We start from the raw sequence: 16,273 nt of genomic DNA on the forward strand, positions 1-16,273 counted from the left end.
GATCCCCGGCACCCACACACAAAGCTTGATGTGGTGGTTCACGCTGGTAATCCCAGTAGTGAAGGGGCGGGGGTCAGTAGATTCCTGGGGTTTGCTAGCCAGCTAACCTGAACTAATCATTGAGCCCCAGGACTCAGAGAGAGACATTGTCTCAGAAAATTAGGTAGATGGCTCCTGAGGAACCACATCCAAGATGGATCTCTGACCTCCACATGTACACAGTCCCCCAAATACATTTAAAAATTTATAATAATTTGTAAAGAGCAGAGTTGGGTTTGGTGGCAAACCCATCTGATCCCAGCACAAGGGATGGCTCAACAATGAATAGCCCTGGCTGCTTTTCCAGAGGACATGGGTTCAATCCTAAGCACCCACTTGGTGACTCACAAGCTGTCTGTAACTTCAGTTCCAGGGGCTCTGATGCTTTTTTTTTTCCTGGCATCCACAGACACCACAGCACACATATGGCATAGACATACATTCAGGCAAAACACCCATACACAAAAAAATAAAATAGAAATTTTAAAAAATGTGGTCCCAAGCCAAGTGTACTGGCACATACCTTTAATCCAAGTACATGGGAAGCAGAAGAGGCCAGCCTGGTCTACATAGTGAGTTCCAAGACAGCCAGAACTACATAGAGAAACCTCATCTTAGGAAAACAGATCACAACAAATTGTGTGTGTCTGTGTGTGTGTGTGGTGTACAAACAGCTGGGCATGGTGGCTCAGCACTTGGAAGCTTGTCTGGAGGTTCTAGGGGGCAAGTGCAGTTGCTCATATCCTTGGTCAAAGATTGACCCCCATCTGTGTGAGGAAGGGACATACACGGAGGATGGGAATCCCTGCCTAGCCTGCTAGGTCAGCTGAGTCAACCCTGGCGGTCAATGGGATGACAGATGTCACAGCCAATTGCCCTCACGTCTATGGCTTAGCCCTTGGGAAGCTGAGGCATGAAAATTGTGAAATCAAGGCCAACAAGGTCCTGAGAGTGTTTCTCGAATGAAACAAAAAGTAAACAAATGTGCCCCGAAGGAGTACTTACAGTCTAAGAGGACATTTGGATACAAACAGTGATCCATGTTTTGTTGGAATTTCAAAAATAGACATTTACCAGGAAAGATGGTTCAGAAGTTAAAATCATCTACTTCTGTTCCGGAGGACCCAGGCTCAGCTCCCAGCGCCCACATCGGCCATTTTACAGCTGCCTGCACTCCAGCTCCGGGGGATCTGATGCCATCTTTTGGCCTCTGTGGGCTTTTGCACTCAAGTGTGTAAACTGGCACCAGTCACATGAATATTAACATAATCACAGAATAAAAAAAAATACGGACAGTATGATTTTGTTCAGCTATTTCTGGATTGCTTTCTTTGTTTGGCTAGACTAGTTGCCAACTCCAGGAATCCACACATCTACACACACACACACATTACACACACACACATTACATAGAGAGAGAGAGACAGAGACAGAGACAGAGACAGAGACAGAGAGACTCCCACCACCTCCACCCTCCACCACCATGTCCCCAGTACAGGGTAACAAGCATGTGCTGTGGCACCTGGCTTTTTCCCTAGATGCTGGGCACCCAAACTCAGCTACACATGCTTGCGTGCCAAGCGCTTTACCCACTGACCCATTGCCCCACGGCCCACCCATCAACTTCTTGGTCAGCAAAGCTCTGTGACTCCCCTGGCTAAGTCTGTCCATATAGGACACTCTGGAGAAGAACCCTCCCAAGCCTCAGAAAGCACTGAGCACAGCAGGGTAGAGACAACTAGACTTCCTTTTTTGTGAGACAGGGTCTTCTTACATAGTCCAGACTGGCTTGGAACTAGAGTGACAGACTGTAGTGAACTGTCATGTCGAAGTTGGGAACCAAACCTAGGTTCTCTGTTAGGGCAGCAAGTGCTCCTAACCACTGAGCCATCTCTCCAGCCCACAATATAAGAGAAAGGGGGGAGGGAGGGAGGGAGAGAGAGAGAGAGAGAGAGAGAGAGAGAGAGAGAGAGAGAGAGAGAGTTGGTTCTCAGGAGTTAGGCTCCTTGGCTGTTTCCTCTATCTCTAGAAGACCAGGGAACAGAAGCCTCAGACTGTCTAGACCCAGGGCTGGCAGCCCTGACTCCTGGACAGAATTCTGGTTTCCAGTTATCCAAACAAGTCTTTTTTTTTTTTCTAAGATGTCAGATTGGGGGACACAGCCTTATCCCCAGACATGCTCAGACCAAGTCAGAGCAAGGTGGGGGAGCTGGAGGAGCTCACCACATGGCCCCAGCCCCTCTCAGGAACAGAGCAGTTCTTGTCAGAGTGGGCACTCACAGACTTTGGAACGTCGGACAAGAGAGAGCATAGGAGCAGAGGAAGATAGAACATTCTTTTATTTATTTTTTAAATTTCATGAGCATGGGATGTTTTACCTGCATGTATATGCACCATGGACATACCTAGTGCCCTCAGAGGTTCGGAGAGGGTGTTGGATCCCCTAGAACTGGAGTTACAAATGATTGTGAGCCGCTGCTTTGGTGCTGGGAGTAGAACTTAGGTCCTCTGCAAAAGCAACATGTGATCTAAACCCACTTAGCGATCTCTCAAGGCCTAGCAGAGCATTCTTTAGGGATGAGATGGTCCCAAATGAAGGCGTGTTCCCAGTCACGGATGTGGGCCCATATGTCCAGGGCTCTGACGGGTCTGGATCAGGTAGAGGGAGAAGTGGGAAGCGAGGAGACAAAGACAGGAGCTGAGGAAGGGGTCAAGCAGGCAGCAGCAGGGGTTTGGAAATGTGAGTCTGAGCAGAGACACAGCCATTACCATGTAAGGCACACACAGAGAGAGCATAAGACAAGAGCCCCGGGACACTTCTGTTTTCTCCACGGAGCTTAGAACAGGCCAGGAGAGATGGTCCAGTGGATAAAGGTTCATGTCACCAAGCCAGATCACCCAGGACTCCACAGGGTGGAAGGAAGGAACTGAAGTTGTTCTCTGACATCCACATGGGAGCCTTCACACATATACACACAGACACACGCAGGCACGCACACTCACACCTAATAAGTAAGTAAATAAATGAACGTAATTTTTTAATAGTTGAAAGAAAGGAAGAAAGGAAGGAAGGAAGGAAGGAAGGAAAGAAGAAAGAAAGAAAGAAAGAAAGAAAGAAAGAAAGAAAGAAAGAAAGAAAGAAAGAAAGAAAGAAAGAAAGAACCCGAAGGTGAGCTTTTGCTGCTGCTCAGGGCGAGTTGGACCTCCGCACCGAGGAGAAACTGAAGACTTGCCTGCAGATCCAGCAGTGCTTGGAGCGAGTGCGATCGCCCTCCCGCTCAGGTTCTCAGCCTTGGTAAGAGGTCCGGAGCCCGGGACTGGGGACCACGCTCAGAGTCACACTAGGAAGGGGCGCGGCTCCCGGAGCCCCGCCGCCACTCGAGGCTCCCGCCCCCCTTGGCCGGAGGTGGCGCCTACCCTGCAGCGGCCGGAGCCTGGAGGTGGCGTTGGGAGCTGGAGCCCAGGGTTCGGACGTCACCGTGCGGCCGGCCGCGGGCGCCCTGGTGCGCGTCTCGAGCTGGAGCTACAGGTACGCGGCGGGGCCGGGTGAGGGGAGCAGCAGCACGTAGTCCGCAGGAGAAGGACCAGGACGGAAGGGTCAGGGCGGTGACAGTGGCGGTCGCGAAGTGGCCAGACCGTCGTTCCGTCTGGACCTTCCGACCTGGAGTCCAGTCCGGCTGCGCCAGCGGAGTAAAGCCCCTGCGCACCTTTACTCTGGGCCTGGTAAGGGGCAGAGCCGTTTCAACTGGCCCAGCTGTTGCAGGGAATCGGCGCTCGGTGGCGTTTGCCCGGTGACCCTCTGTTCTTGAGCTTTGGTTGCTGGAGGATCCTGGTCCCTCTCAATTCCCAATCTTCTCGGACCATGAGTTACCCCAGGAAAGGCCCAGAAATACACTGGTCAGAGGCCATCCGCTCTCCTAGTTTCTCAAGCTCCCTTTCTCGCCTCTGCATGTGACTCTGCCGCCACAGTGTGGTTCCCAGAGCTTGGCTCCAACCCCCTTTTGAGCCCTTGTTTGCCTAGAATTTGAACCTGAGTATGTGCTCTGTCCATGCCAGGGACTGCCTATACCCAGGTGATGCGGAATCCTGTGTATTTTGTACACCTTCTGGAAGTAAGGTCTCAGTAGGGGCCGCCCCAGGGCTTCAGAGAGCAGTTACTGTGTCTCAGAACGGTTGTTGCACAGGGGTGCAGTGTCATCTATGGCCTTGGAGAATAGGAGTAGAGAGAGGATCAAAGAGTCTGCCAGAATGCTCACCCGTCAGACCTAGTCTTGGGTGTGAGGACTTAAGATCTGGTCTTGAACCCCGAGGGCTCTGATTCTAGAAGAGTCGGTGGTGGGTGGTGGCGTGCAGTTACAGCCCTCCGCAGTACTAAGGGGAGGCCAGAGGCAAGAAGGGGCCTGCATAGGTCCACACAGGAAGTCAGATGGGAGGTGGCCCTTGAAAGGACAGTTTCACTCCAGATGAGCTCTGAGGTTGTCTTTTCCCCTGCACCTCTCCCGTCTCTTGCCCTGGTCTTCCATGCATTGTCTCGGTGTGGTTTTATCCACTGAAAACTGTCTTCATCGAATTTCCTGACAAGCCTTGACTGAAGCTCTTGGTCTGGTTGTTTGCCTGGGCCCACCTTTACTCTAGAGCCCCAGGCCCATATCCCAATCGCCGCTAGACTTGACATGGCCACAGGAAAGCCCAGATGGCCCGGAATGAATGAGCGCTGCACAGCTTGTCCGGTCTCCAATGCCAGTCTTGTCCTGGTCTGGTGTTCCACCCTCAAGAGCCCGAGCTCTGAGTCCTGAGCACAGCTCAGTTATTCTTTGTTCAGGTGACAAGTACCTTCCTCCATCCCCACGACCCTAGCAGACGATGCTGCAACCCCCTGCTCTGGGGACAAGCATGACCATTTCTTATTGTTTGTGCTGATGCTCCGAGATCCTGGTGGCACAGCAGATTCTACAAAGAGCACAATATGGGAGTCCTGCGTGGACAGAAACCCGCTGGGGCCACCAATGCAATAGCATCCTTGCGGCAAGTTAGGAGCAATAAGAAAACACACATATGTACACATTTAATGGTTCATTATACGTTGATGTTTTCATTAATTACTTTAAGTGTGTGTTATTATGGGCACAAGTGTCGTAGTGCAGTTACAGAAATCAGAGGGGAACTTTCAAGAGTCCCTTGTCACTTTCCGCCTTAGTAGGGCACGGTCTCTCGTTTCTGTTGCTACGTCGTGTATTTGAGGGTAGCTGCTCTACAAGCTTCCAGCTGGTTCTCTTGTTTCTCCTTCCCATCCCACTACTGGTATGCTGAAATTACGGATATGCCCTGCAACATCTGACTTTTAAAAGGCATTTTATTTTATGCATATGTGCCCAAGCACATGCAATAGCCTATGGAAGGCGTAGGGTCATCTGGAACTGGAGTTACAGTTTGTTGTGAGCCATCATGTGGGTGCTGGGAATCAAACCTAGGTCCTTCGTAAGAGTAGTCAGTGCTCTGAACTGCTGAGCCATCGCTCCAGCCCCTGAATCTGACTTCTCATCTGGGTCCTGGAGCTCCAACTCAAGTTGTCAGGCCTGCACAGTGAAGAGTTTCGCCCCATGAATCACCTTTCTGTCCCGTAAGCTTTTTTGTTTGTTTTGCTTTTAATATTTATTTTTATATTTTTATTCTTTATGCGTGTGTTTTGCATACGTGTATGTACGTGTACTACTGCGTGCATGTCTGGTGCCCATGGAGACCAGAAGAGGGCACGGGATCCCCTGGAACTCTGGGTACAGATGATTGTTAACTCCCATGGGGGTGCTGGGGAGCCAAATCTGGAGCCTCTGCAAAAGCAACCAGTTCTCTTCTTGTTTGTTTGTCTGCTTGTCTGATTTTTGAGACAGGCCTTGACTGGCCTGGAACTTACTCTATGGGCCAGGCTGATCTCAAACTCACAGATACCCACCTGCCTCTGCTTCCCAAACGCTGGGATTAAAAGTGTGTACCACCACATCCAGTCTAGCAAGTGCTCTTAATGCCTCCCTCCAGCTGTGTTAGCCATTTTTACCTGGTGACTAGAAATCCTTTGTTGTGTCAGAAGCTCACTAATATGAATTTTCATGGTTTCGTTTTTGTTTGTTTGTCTGTTTTTGTTTTTGGTGGTGGTGTGATGTTTCTAGACAGGGCTTCTGAGAGAGAGAGAGAGAGAGAGAGAGAGAGAGTTTCTTATGTACCACTAGCTGTCCCAGAACTCACTCTGTGGACCAGGCTGATCTCAGACTCACAACTCACAGAGATCCACCTGCCTCTGCTTCCCGAGTGCAGGGATTAAAGGTGTGTGCCACCACGGCCCTGCTTCATGGTTTCTTTATTAAAAAAAATTATTTTTAAATCTATTTGAATTTGTATGTAGGAGAGAGGGGAGGGGGAGGAGAGAGGAAATCTGCATGCACTGTGACAATAAGCATGTGGAGTCGGTTCTTTCTCCCACATGTGTCCCCAGGATCAAACTCAAGTTGTCAGACATGGCAGCCGCTTTACCTCCAAGTCGTCTGTCCAGCCTCGAAGCCTCCTCTAAGGAAATGTCTTCGCATAACATGAACAGGCATGGGTGGGGTATGCCAGCCATGAATTGGGTTTAGAAAGAGTAGAAGGAGTTGGGGGATGGCTTAGTTAGTAAAGCGCCTGTTATACAAGCATGTGGACCTGAGTTCGAATCCCCAATACTCAAGCAAAGAGCAGGGCACTGTTGCTGGGTGTGGAGGGTGAAGCAGAGACAGGATTTCTGGAACTCACTGGTTAGTAAGCCTAGCTACATGAGGTTCAGTAAAAGAGTCTGTCTCAAAAAGTAGGGTGCACCAAGCTTGGTGGTGCATGCCTTTAATCTCAACACTTGGTAGCAGAGGCAGGTGGATCTCCATGAGTTCAAGGGCATCCTGGTTTACTTAGAGAATTCTGGGACATCCAGGGTTACATAATTGAGAGATCCTGTATCAAAAAAAAAAAAAAAAAAAAAGGAGGCAAAAAGACATTGAGGAAGAAATCAGACATCAACATCTGCATCTGGCTTCCACATGTGCATACACACACACACTTCTTTTTATTGTTGTTGTTGTTTAGTTTTTCTAGAGTGTTTCTCTGTGTAGCCTTGACTTTCCTGGAACTCGCTCTGTAGACCAGGTTGGCCTTGAACTCACAGAGATCCTCCTGCCTCTGCCTCCCGAATGCTGAGATTGAAGAAAGGCACCACTATTGCTCAACTCTAAAAAAAAACTTTTTAAAGAAAAGAAAAAATAGGGGGAGAGAGAGAGAGAGAGAGAGAGAGAGAGAGAGAGAGAGCGAGCATGAGAGAGCTGGTGTCTGAGCAGCCATGGTAGACCTTTTGAAAAGAGTTGACTCTCCTCTTAGGCAGTGGTTCTCAACCTGTGGGCTGGTCTCACTGGGCCACATCAAGATGTCTGGCCCTACGCTAGTGAAGGCTCCCCTGCCTCTCCACTGTAGAAAGGCTTTATGCTCCTGTACTCACTCCCAGCAATGCACAGTAAGTAGCCTGCACCTCGGAGAGACAAGTGTAGGATGGCCCTGAATCCCAGTGTCTGGGAAGCTCGAAAAAGCCTGCCTTTGGACCACATGCCAGTGTGTACCTCCCTAATCTCTGCATCCCCCCCCCCCCACACACACACAGCCAATCAGGTCAAGGAAGACAAACTTCCCCATAGATCCCCAGGCCTCAATGCTGCTCTCAGCCAGACGGCACAGCCACACAGGCCTTCCCTTTGCTCTGCCTCCCGGCACAGGGGAGGGATCGATTTCCAGCCAGTCCTGCTTGCCTGCAGGCTCTGTTTCTTCCTGATAATGCATGAGTAACCTGGTTGTGTCCTGGCGGCCGGGGCCTCCTCACCCATTCTGCCGCCTTCCCCAGAAAAGACTAATAGGGAAGGGAGAAGAGGGGCCGTAAAACATGAAGCCTCTTCCTCTTCTTCCACCCCTCCATCAGCTCCCCACACCTCTGACCCTTCCCTTGCCATTCAGCAACTATTTATTTAACAAAGACTACATGCCAGGGCTGGTGCCAGGCACTGGGTGACAAATAAGGGCAGGACCTGTCCTCAGGAAGCTTAGGGCTGGGAATGGGAGGAGGAAATAGCAAACAATTACAGAGTAGGGGAATGAGTGACACTGTGGAGGTCTCTAGGAACCCCAAGACCTCCAAGTTGAGGCCTCTTGGCAAAGCCTAAGGGAGGTGAGTGTCAGCTCATGGGTGGTCCAAGATGGAAGACAGAGTTGCAGACTCTCCCGGTTTATTGTTCTGGAATTTATGGTACTTAAAGGTGACTTATTTCCCTCTCTGAGTTTGGGCTTTGTTGGAGGAAGGGGGGCATGGCAAGGGCTTTGGGCAGGGTTTGCCTCTAGGAAATTGATTTTGGCTGCAGTGAGCTTGGAGGCATGCCTAGATTCCAGCCAGGGGCTCTGCCACTTAGGACCTGTGTGTGCCTCTGGGTCAACCACTTCCTCCTCAGAACGCGGGGTTCTCATCTGTAAAAAGCACATAGGGAGATGGGGATCAAGATGCGTATTTTTATGACACACCTGGACCATAAAGGACACGGAGTGGGTGGAGGTGGACAGAGACTGTGAAGCTGACCCTTCTCTGCCTTGCCCCAGCCCCCCTTCTTCGGGCTTCTCTGTGATCTCAGAACATTCTTGATCCGTTGTTTATCAGGGAAAGATCACACAGAGAAGCCAACAGAATGGCCAGGAAGCAGCCTGGGCGGGACTGGGGTTTGAGCATGTGCCTATTCTCAGCATTGCTAGAGGTGCCAGCGCAGAGGTGCAACTCGGGAAGGCCCAGTCCCCGAGGCAAGGCAATGAGCCAATTGAGTCAGAACTGAGAATCTCAACCCCTAGAATTGCGCTCTACAATGAGTCCTATTGCCCATGCCACCTCAACTTCTGAAGTTTCTCCACCATACTAAAGGGTAGGAAGAAGATTCTAGAGCTAGGGACCGACCGACCCGGGAGTGGATATGTAAGCCCCGGGTTCTCTATGGTTTAGGAGGCAGCAGGCTGTCCTAATTCTTACCTGAACCATTCACCCAACAACCCATGTATTTTTTTCTAAAGCTTTCAACCAGGCCTGCCAGCGCCAGTCTCCAACTGCACAGCCATGGAGGCCCTGGGTACTGGGAGCGGCCACACCTCTCCGGCCTCAGCCACTGGAAGCCTGGACTTGCGACGGCTGTCCACGCGCGCCGACTCGGCCTACAGCTCTTTCTCCGCTGCATCTGGTGGTCCGGAGATGCACACACCATCCCCTGGCACCGAGATCCTCCCTTACCTAGACTGGGACTACGTGCGCGTGGTTTGGGGCAGCAGATCCCCTACCCCGCGGGACGCTGTCCTTCCAACTACCCAGCGGCCCGAGCCAGTAGTCACTGGGCACAGTGACCCGCGGCCCCCAGAGGTCCAAGGAAGCCCGGGACCCCTGAACAGACAGGACACCCCGCTGTTGTACGCGTTGGCAGCCGAGGCTGAGGCTGGTGCACTCACCGCTGAGCCGCCCAGCCCCCCAGCCTCACGAGCCGCCTACCGCCAGCGGCTGCAGGGTGCGCAGCGACGAGTGCTGCGGGAGACGTCCTTCCAGCGAAAGGAGCTCCGCATGAGCCTGCCGGGGCGTCTGCGGCCCGCGATCACCACGCGGCCACCCACGGTGCACGCGCGCTCTGCCTCTAGCAGCCACGAGGCTGGAGAAGCGGAGCTGGCGCGCACCGCGGTCCGAGCGCTGGGTGTCCCTGGCCGGGGGCGTCTGGCCAGCCAGCAGCGGATGTGCTGTTTCTCAGAGCCTGGCAAACTGAATCGCGTGGGTTGGAGCGGCGGACCCACGGGTGAGGGCTTGAGAGAGGCTTGTTCCACCCAGGAGTTGCAGCGTGGGGCGCACGCTAAGTCCAAAAGGCTGCTGCAGGAGACTCAGTCCCTAAGCTCAGTGGAGCTGGACTCGCCGTCCGTGAATCTTCGCAGTGCCTGTAGGCCTGCGGGTCGCAGTCAGAGCATATCAGGCGAGGTCATGGGTCGCCGCACGCGTTCAGAAAGGACTCTGGCCACTGTCCAGGTATGGAAGATAAAGGCTGGTGGGGAGGGCGGCATCTGGGAGACAGCTCTATTTCAAGCCACTGTTCTCTTTTCTAGGCTGTTCCTCAAAGGACGGAAACCCCCAGACCTTTACTTCAGATCAAGTTTTCCAGGTGAGAGACATGGGACTCTCTGGGGACAGCGTTGTCTGGGGTCAACTTTCACAGCTCTTGCTTACAAAGGAATCACGGGTCCCGTATTCATTACTTTTCCTATTGTCGTGACCAAATTCCTAACGAAGGGGGCTTAGAGAAGAAATACTTATTTGGGCTCAGGGTTGAAGAGAGTAGAGTCCATCATGGCGGGGAAGGTGTGGATTCAGGGAGCACGAGGCTTCTTGGGAAACAGATTCCTGCTGGTGCTCAGCTCTCTTTCTCCTTTCCCAATTTATTGTTCAGTCCAGAACCCCAGCCCGTGGGATGGGCACTGCCCACATTCGGGGCGGGTCTTCCCTCCTCGGTGACACCTCTCTGGAAACCCCCTCACGGTGGTCAGCCACAGGCGGGTCTCCTAGGCCATTCCAAATCCAGTCAAGCTGACAACGGATTGGTCATTATGAGAAAGTCTACCTCCCTCAGTTCGAGACTCCTTCTTTTGCAAACTGCATGTGCTACTGTTTCTACGGTGCACTGGGAAGGCCCTCTTTCACAGTCTTTGTAGGGTCCCTGCCTCTAGGTTCTTGACTCAGAAGGAGGCGGCAGTGGTGCGTCCTGCAGAGGTCCTCCAGGGCAACCCAGCTGACTCTGGTCAGGGGGTCCCTGAGACCATCTCGGTGTCTACTCCGCACCCCTCCCTCCCGGATGACGATGTGTTCCTGGAAGAAGCTGAGACACCATCACCTCAAGAGTCTCGTGCCCCCCAGGGGCTCCCAACCAGGTGAATCCCCAAGCACAGGGAGACACTCTTCACACACAGAAACATCTAGAAAATGCCAGAGGGCGGGGTGCTCTCTCTGGTAATGTTCAGGTGTTGGGGATGGGGGCAGGCCGCCCTTGAGAAGTCAGCTGGGCCAGAGCCTTCCTTTTCTGATTCAGTAGCTCTTTCACTTCTAGGGATCGCCACGCCTCTGACCAGCGGTCTGAAAATGATTTAATCAAAAAAGCTGGCCAGATTACAGCCTCAGCAGACAGCCCCTTCCACAAGGGCCCAGGGATCACAGGAGCGGAAGACAATTGTCAAGGCCTGAGCGGTTCTGAGGGTTCCTCCAGACCCACAAGCCATAGCCCTCCTGGGACTACAAATGACGTCCCAACGTTTGACACTACTGGACTGCTGACCACTGGTCCCTCTACAGCTACAAAGAACAATCCCCTCAAGCATCCCTCAGTCGATGTCCTGCGACCTTTAGGCTCTGAGACCTCAGGTCTCCCTCACCACACTTCCCTGACCTGGGACCAGCCTGGTCTTAAGCCGACCTGGCCTAGTCGGCATTTTGAGGAGCTGGTTCAGCAGCTAGCCAGACTGGATCCTTCTTTGAGTGACACTTTTGCTGCCCAGCCGGGTCCAGAGCCTCCTCTGGGTCTGCTGGATGGACTCTTTCCTGCCAACGCTGCCGAGGTCTTGGCTGCGATGAGGCCAGCCTGTGATGACTCAGGAGAGGAGACCGCTGGAGCTTCAGAGGCAGGGTGAGCGACAGGCAGGCTCTAGGGACTCCTGATTCTAAGTCTGCAGACTAGGGAAGACAATCTCAGAGAACTCTGGCTTTGTCCTCAGGTCCTGTGGAAACCCCTTAACCCAGGAACTGCCGACTGCCCAGGAAGCATCAAGGTCGGAAAACGCTAACCCTCACCCTGTGCCTGACCAGTCAAATGACCAGGGACTCCCAAAACCAGACAGCATTCAGGCCAAGAAAGTGAGTCGGGAGTGGTGGGGAAAGCTGGGGTGGAGGGGGAGCTTAGTGTCTGGGAAAACTCCCGGGTTTGGCCCAGTTCTTGAATACCTAGGCCCTCCCTCCAGGTGGAACTAGCCCACCTTCTCCAGAAGATGCTCCAGGATCTTCACGCTGAGCAGGAGAGACTGCGGGGTAAGGCTGCAGACTGGACCCAATGTCACGAAGACCTGGAGGCTGCAGTGAGTCAAGCCTGTACACCCCGGGAGCTGGAGCGATTCCGTCAGTTCATGACTGATCTAGAGCGCGTGCTTGGTCTTCTGCTGCTGCTGGGCAGCCGCCTGGCCCGTGTGAACCTCGCCTTGGCCAGGGTGGGCTCAGACAGCGATCCTGATGAGAGGGTAAAAGAGGCTGAGGCTGGGGGAAGGAGCTGGGCTAGGAGGGCCTGAGGTCTACAGCCCGGACAATCCCCGGAGCAACGGTGCTCACTGCGCCCTCTCCCGGTGGTTCCAGGCCTCGCTGCTGCAGCGACTGCGGCTTCTACAGCGACAGCAGGAGGATGCTAAGGAGCTGAAAGAGCACGTAGCGAGGCGGGAGCAAGCCCTTCGTCAGGTGTTGGAGCGGGAGCTGCCCGCAGAGCATCTGCGCTCCTATTGTGTGCTGCTGGCCGCCAAGGCCCGGATCCTATCCCAGCAGCGCAGCCTGGACGACCGAATCAGGTTCCTTAAGGAACAACTGGACACCATCTGGAACGACTTCAATTATTACCCCCTTTCTCCCAGACTGTCCTGGGCCCCAGGAATCCGTCCTCTGAATAAGCCACTTTTTCCTGCTACCCCTATCTAGTTACAGGTGGTGGAGGTGAGGGTATTGTTCAGTCTCACCATCCACTAGGGCCATGTTTTATATCTAGAGAGCTTTCCCTTGAGGGATTAGAGAGGCCTCAGACTAGGCCTTCCCAGGACACATTTCCCACAGGGTTCTCCTGGGGCCTTACTCGAGCTTGTGATTATTTGGGAATTAATGTATGGGTCTTACAAACTGCAGTATTCAGCAGGGCGGTGGTGGCACACCCTTAATCCCAGCACTCCAGAGGCCCCAGAGGCAGAGGCAGGTGGATCCCTGTGAATTCAAGGCCATCCTGGTCTACAGCTCCAGGACAGCCAGGGCTGTTACACAAAGAAACCCCCTTCTCGAAAAACAAAACGAAAAATCCCAACAACAACAAAAACAAAACAACAACAACCCCCCCCCCAAAAAAATCAAAAAACTACAGTATTCAAACCTGGTCTGGTGGTAATGTTGCTGTAATCCTAGCTACATGGGAGGCTGAGGCAGGGAGATTTTAAGTTCAAAGCCTATCTGGGCTACGGATGGAGCTAAACTCCAGTCTGGGCAGAGTCCATGGGGAGACTCTGCCTCATGATAAAATGTAAAAAGGGGCTGGAAAGGGCCAGAGAGAGGGCTCAGCAATTAAAATCACTTGCTGTTCTTCCAAAGGACCTGTGTTCCTTCTCCAATATCCATATTGTCCAGCTCACACCCACCTGTGATTCTGGCCCCAGGGGATCTGACACCCTCTGACTTGCACACAGTTGGTGCAGACATACATGCAAGCAGAACACCCCCCCAATAAATAAACAAAATTCTAAAATAATTTAAAGAGGAGACTGCAGTTAGAGTTGGGTTGCAGAGTACTTGCTTGACACGCATGAGACCCTAGGTTCACTCCCTGTCACAGCGTGGACAAAAGAGCACAAGACCCGCAAGTGCCTCTTGCGGTGGCGAGTCCCTCTGTCAGAGCTGGTGGGAGGCAGAGGACTCAAGACAGAACACTGCAGCTTAAGACGCAAACAGTATTGTGGTTTATTTTCTAATAAATTTTCTTAGAGAGGCATGTATGGGACATTCCTTTACACTGTGTGAGTATGCGTCACTGTGATTGGGTTAGTAAAGACGCTGACTGGCAATAGCTGGACAGGTAGAGGTTACGCAGGACTTATAGAAAAAAGAGGGCACAGAGAAGAAGAGGAGGAGTCTCAGAATCAGGAGGAGACAGCGGAGGAGATGAACAAAGGTATCGAGTCACGTGGTAGAGTGTAGATAAGAAATATGGGTTAATTTAATATGTAAAAGCTAGCAGAGTGGTGGTGGCACATGCCTTTAACCCCAGCACTTGGGAGGCAGAGGTAAGAGGGTCTCTGTGAATTCAAGGCCAGCCCGGTCGAGAGTGAATTCCAGGACAGTCAGGTTTGTTACAAGGGGAGAAACCCTGTCTTGAAAATAAACAAAACGCTGGGCGGTGGTGGCGCACGCCTTTAATCCCAGCACTCGGGAGGCAGAGGCAGGCGGATCTCTGTGAGTTCGAGACCAGCCTGGTCTACAAGAGCTAGTTCCAGGACGGGCTCCAAAACCACAGAGAAACCCTGTCTCGAAAAACCAAAAAAAAAGAAAAAAAAAAGAAAATAAACAAAACAAACAAACAAAATAAGAAAATAAAATGTAAGAATTAGCTAGTAACAAGCCTGAGCTATTGGCCAAGCATTTATAATTAATATTAAGTCTCTGTGTGTTTATTTTGAAGCTGACATCCAAAACTACACCTACAGGCCTGTGTTGTCTGCACAGGTTGGGGGTAAAAGGGAAGGGGTTTGTTGATAAACTGCAGCAGTCCTGGCTCACCAGAGTTGAAGAGGTCCTTGGTGGAATATCAATCTGGCCCAGCTGAGGGGCACGCCACTAACCACCAGCAATTGCTAACTACCCGGGCAACCAAATCGCTACCACAAAAGCTTAGGTCTTGGGCCAGTGAGACGACTCGGGCAGTAAAGGGGCTTTCTGTACAAACCTGATAACCTGAGTTCAAACTCCAGATTCCACCAGGAGAGAGCCAGCTCTCAGAAGTTGTCCTTTGACCCAACAAGAGTGCCATGGCATTTATACATACTCAAACATGGTCTTTTCCCAACCATCATCAACCAACTACACCCCCCTCCAAAAATAGTAAGAAAGTCCACTGAGTTTAGAGTCTCTCATCACAGCACCTGCCAAGCCAAGGTGGGAGGTTTTTCTTAAGAGCATTGAGTCATAGACTGACCTAGCAACAGATAGAGAGCTTCGAACACATCTCAAACCACGAACAAAACTGACCTTATCCAGCTTTTGGTCTGAGACCAGCTCTGGATCAACCAGGCCAGAAGAGAGCAGAGGACAGGAGCTGAAGATGAGGGAGAGGGTACCCAGAAATAGTGGGTGTGAGGCCTGGAGGCCCAGAAAGGTAGCAAGGACTTGTGCTGTATTGGGGAAAGGCTGGCCTTGGGTGGTCTGTGATAGCCCCAAACACAGGACAAATCCCTCTCCATTTGTGCAGGAGTCCTGAGTGCACAGGACCAGTTCTGCAGATGAACATGAGACCAGCTTGAGTGTCGAAGCTGCAAACACTGGGATAAGAATATTTGCTCACAAAAACTCAGGGTATTTTGGAAGTTAGACACATTAAAAGGCGCGCGCGCGCGAGTGTGTGTGTGTGCGTGTGTGTGTGTGTGTTTAATACCACTGACCCCAAAGTGAGAAATCTGCTTCCGGGCTTGTTTTCTGGTGCATTCTGTCACTCAGTGCAGCTGGCTGGGAATTTTAAATGATCGTATTCATACTAAAAACGTTAGTTGCAACAGTCAGGCTATTGAGCACAGAACAATGTTCGCATTGTGTCATTTTGTAAAAAAAAAAAAAAAAAAAAAAACATATGGAGATCATATGAGGCCATTGCGGCTTCTAACATTGCGCTTTGCCGCTGTTGCTTTGAACCCTGTGGGCGGGCCCGGACTCCAAAGCCATAGCAGAGCCAGCTCTCTTGGAAGCTACTAATTTCTGCCTATTGCCCTAAACAGTGTCCTCTGCGTGCTTCCGTTACGGTGTTATTAGAACCACACCTGACAGTGCCCACTAAGTCAATGGAAAGTTGTGGATTTCAAAGCACTTCGAAAGGGGTGTGGATAGAGACAACTGCCATCTTCCCGCTAAGTGAACCTTGGTGCTGGGCTGGATTTTTCCAAGGGGGAATAACGAGATTTCTGTGTTCCACCCTTCTAGTTAGCTAGAGCATCCCCCTCTCCCCCATAGAACCACAGTTCCAGCGCTTATCCTCGTGTCTAGCCTATTCTTGTCTCCTTCTTGCCTCGGTTTTTCTCCTGTCCAATCGACGATTTCTTCTGAGGGCACGCAGGAGTTCAAGACAGAGGTTCTGTTTCAGCATCCCAGACCTCAAGATTTTGGAGATACCTGAAACGTGAT

The 16,273-nt window shown here is 51.8% G+C and overlaps 1 protein-coding gene across 4 annotated transcripts; it reads left to right on the forward strand.

The window, feature by feature from the left end:
- The first annotated feature begins 3,278 nt into the window (after positions 1–3,278).
- Positions 3,279–14,274, forward strand: Shroom1 (shroom family member 1). Of its 4 annotated transcripts, none has more exons than XM_050157694.1 (8): positions 3,279–3,568; positions 9,148–10,132; positions 10,210–10,265; positions 10,804–11,028; positions 11,205–11,777; positions 11,866–12,004; positions 12,109–12,381; positions 12,494–14,274. In XM_050157694.1, the coding sequence occupies exons 2-8, from the start codon at positions 9,191–9,193 to the stop codon at positions 12,824–12,826; spliced, it is 2,541 nt and encodes an 846-aa protein (XP_050013651.1). In that variant the 5' UTR covers positions 3,279–3,568; positions 9,148–9,190; the 3' UTR covers positions 12,827–14,274. The 4 variants fall into 4 exon arrangements, with proteins under 4 accessions (XP_050013651.1, XP_050013652.1, XP_050013653.1 ...); XM_050157695.1 differs by having other exon boundaries at positions 10,813–11,028; XM_050157696.1 differs by having other exon boundaries at positions 10,828–11,028.
- Positions 14,275–16,273: the final 1,999 nt, after the last annotated feature.

The sequence above is a fragment of the Alexandromys fortis genome, unplaced genomic scaffold (genome assembly GCF_014885135.2).
Source record: "Alexandromys fortis isolate MF-2015 unplaced genomic scaffold, M_Fortis_MF-2015_v1.1 scaffold_103, whole genome shotgun sequence".
NCBI classification, from domain to species: Eukaryota; Metazoa; Chordata; class Mammalia; order Rodentia; family Cricetidae; genus Alexandromys; species Alexandromys fortis.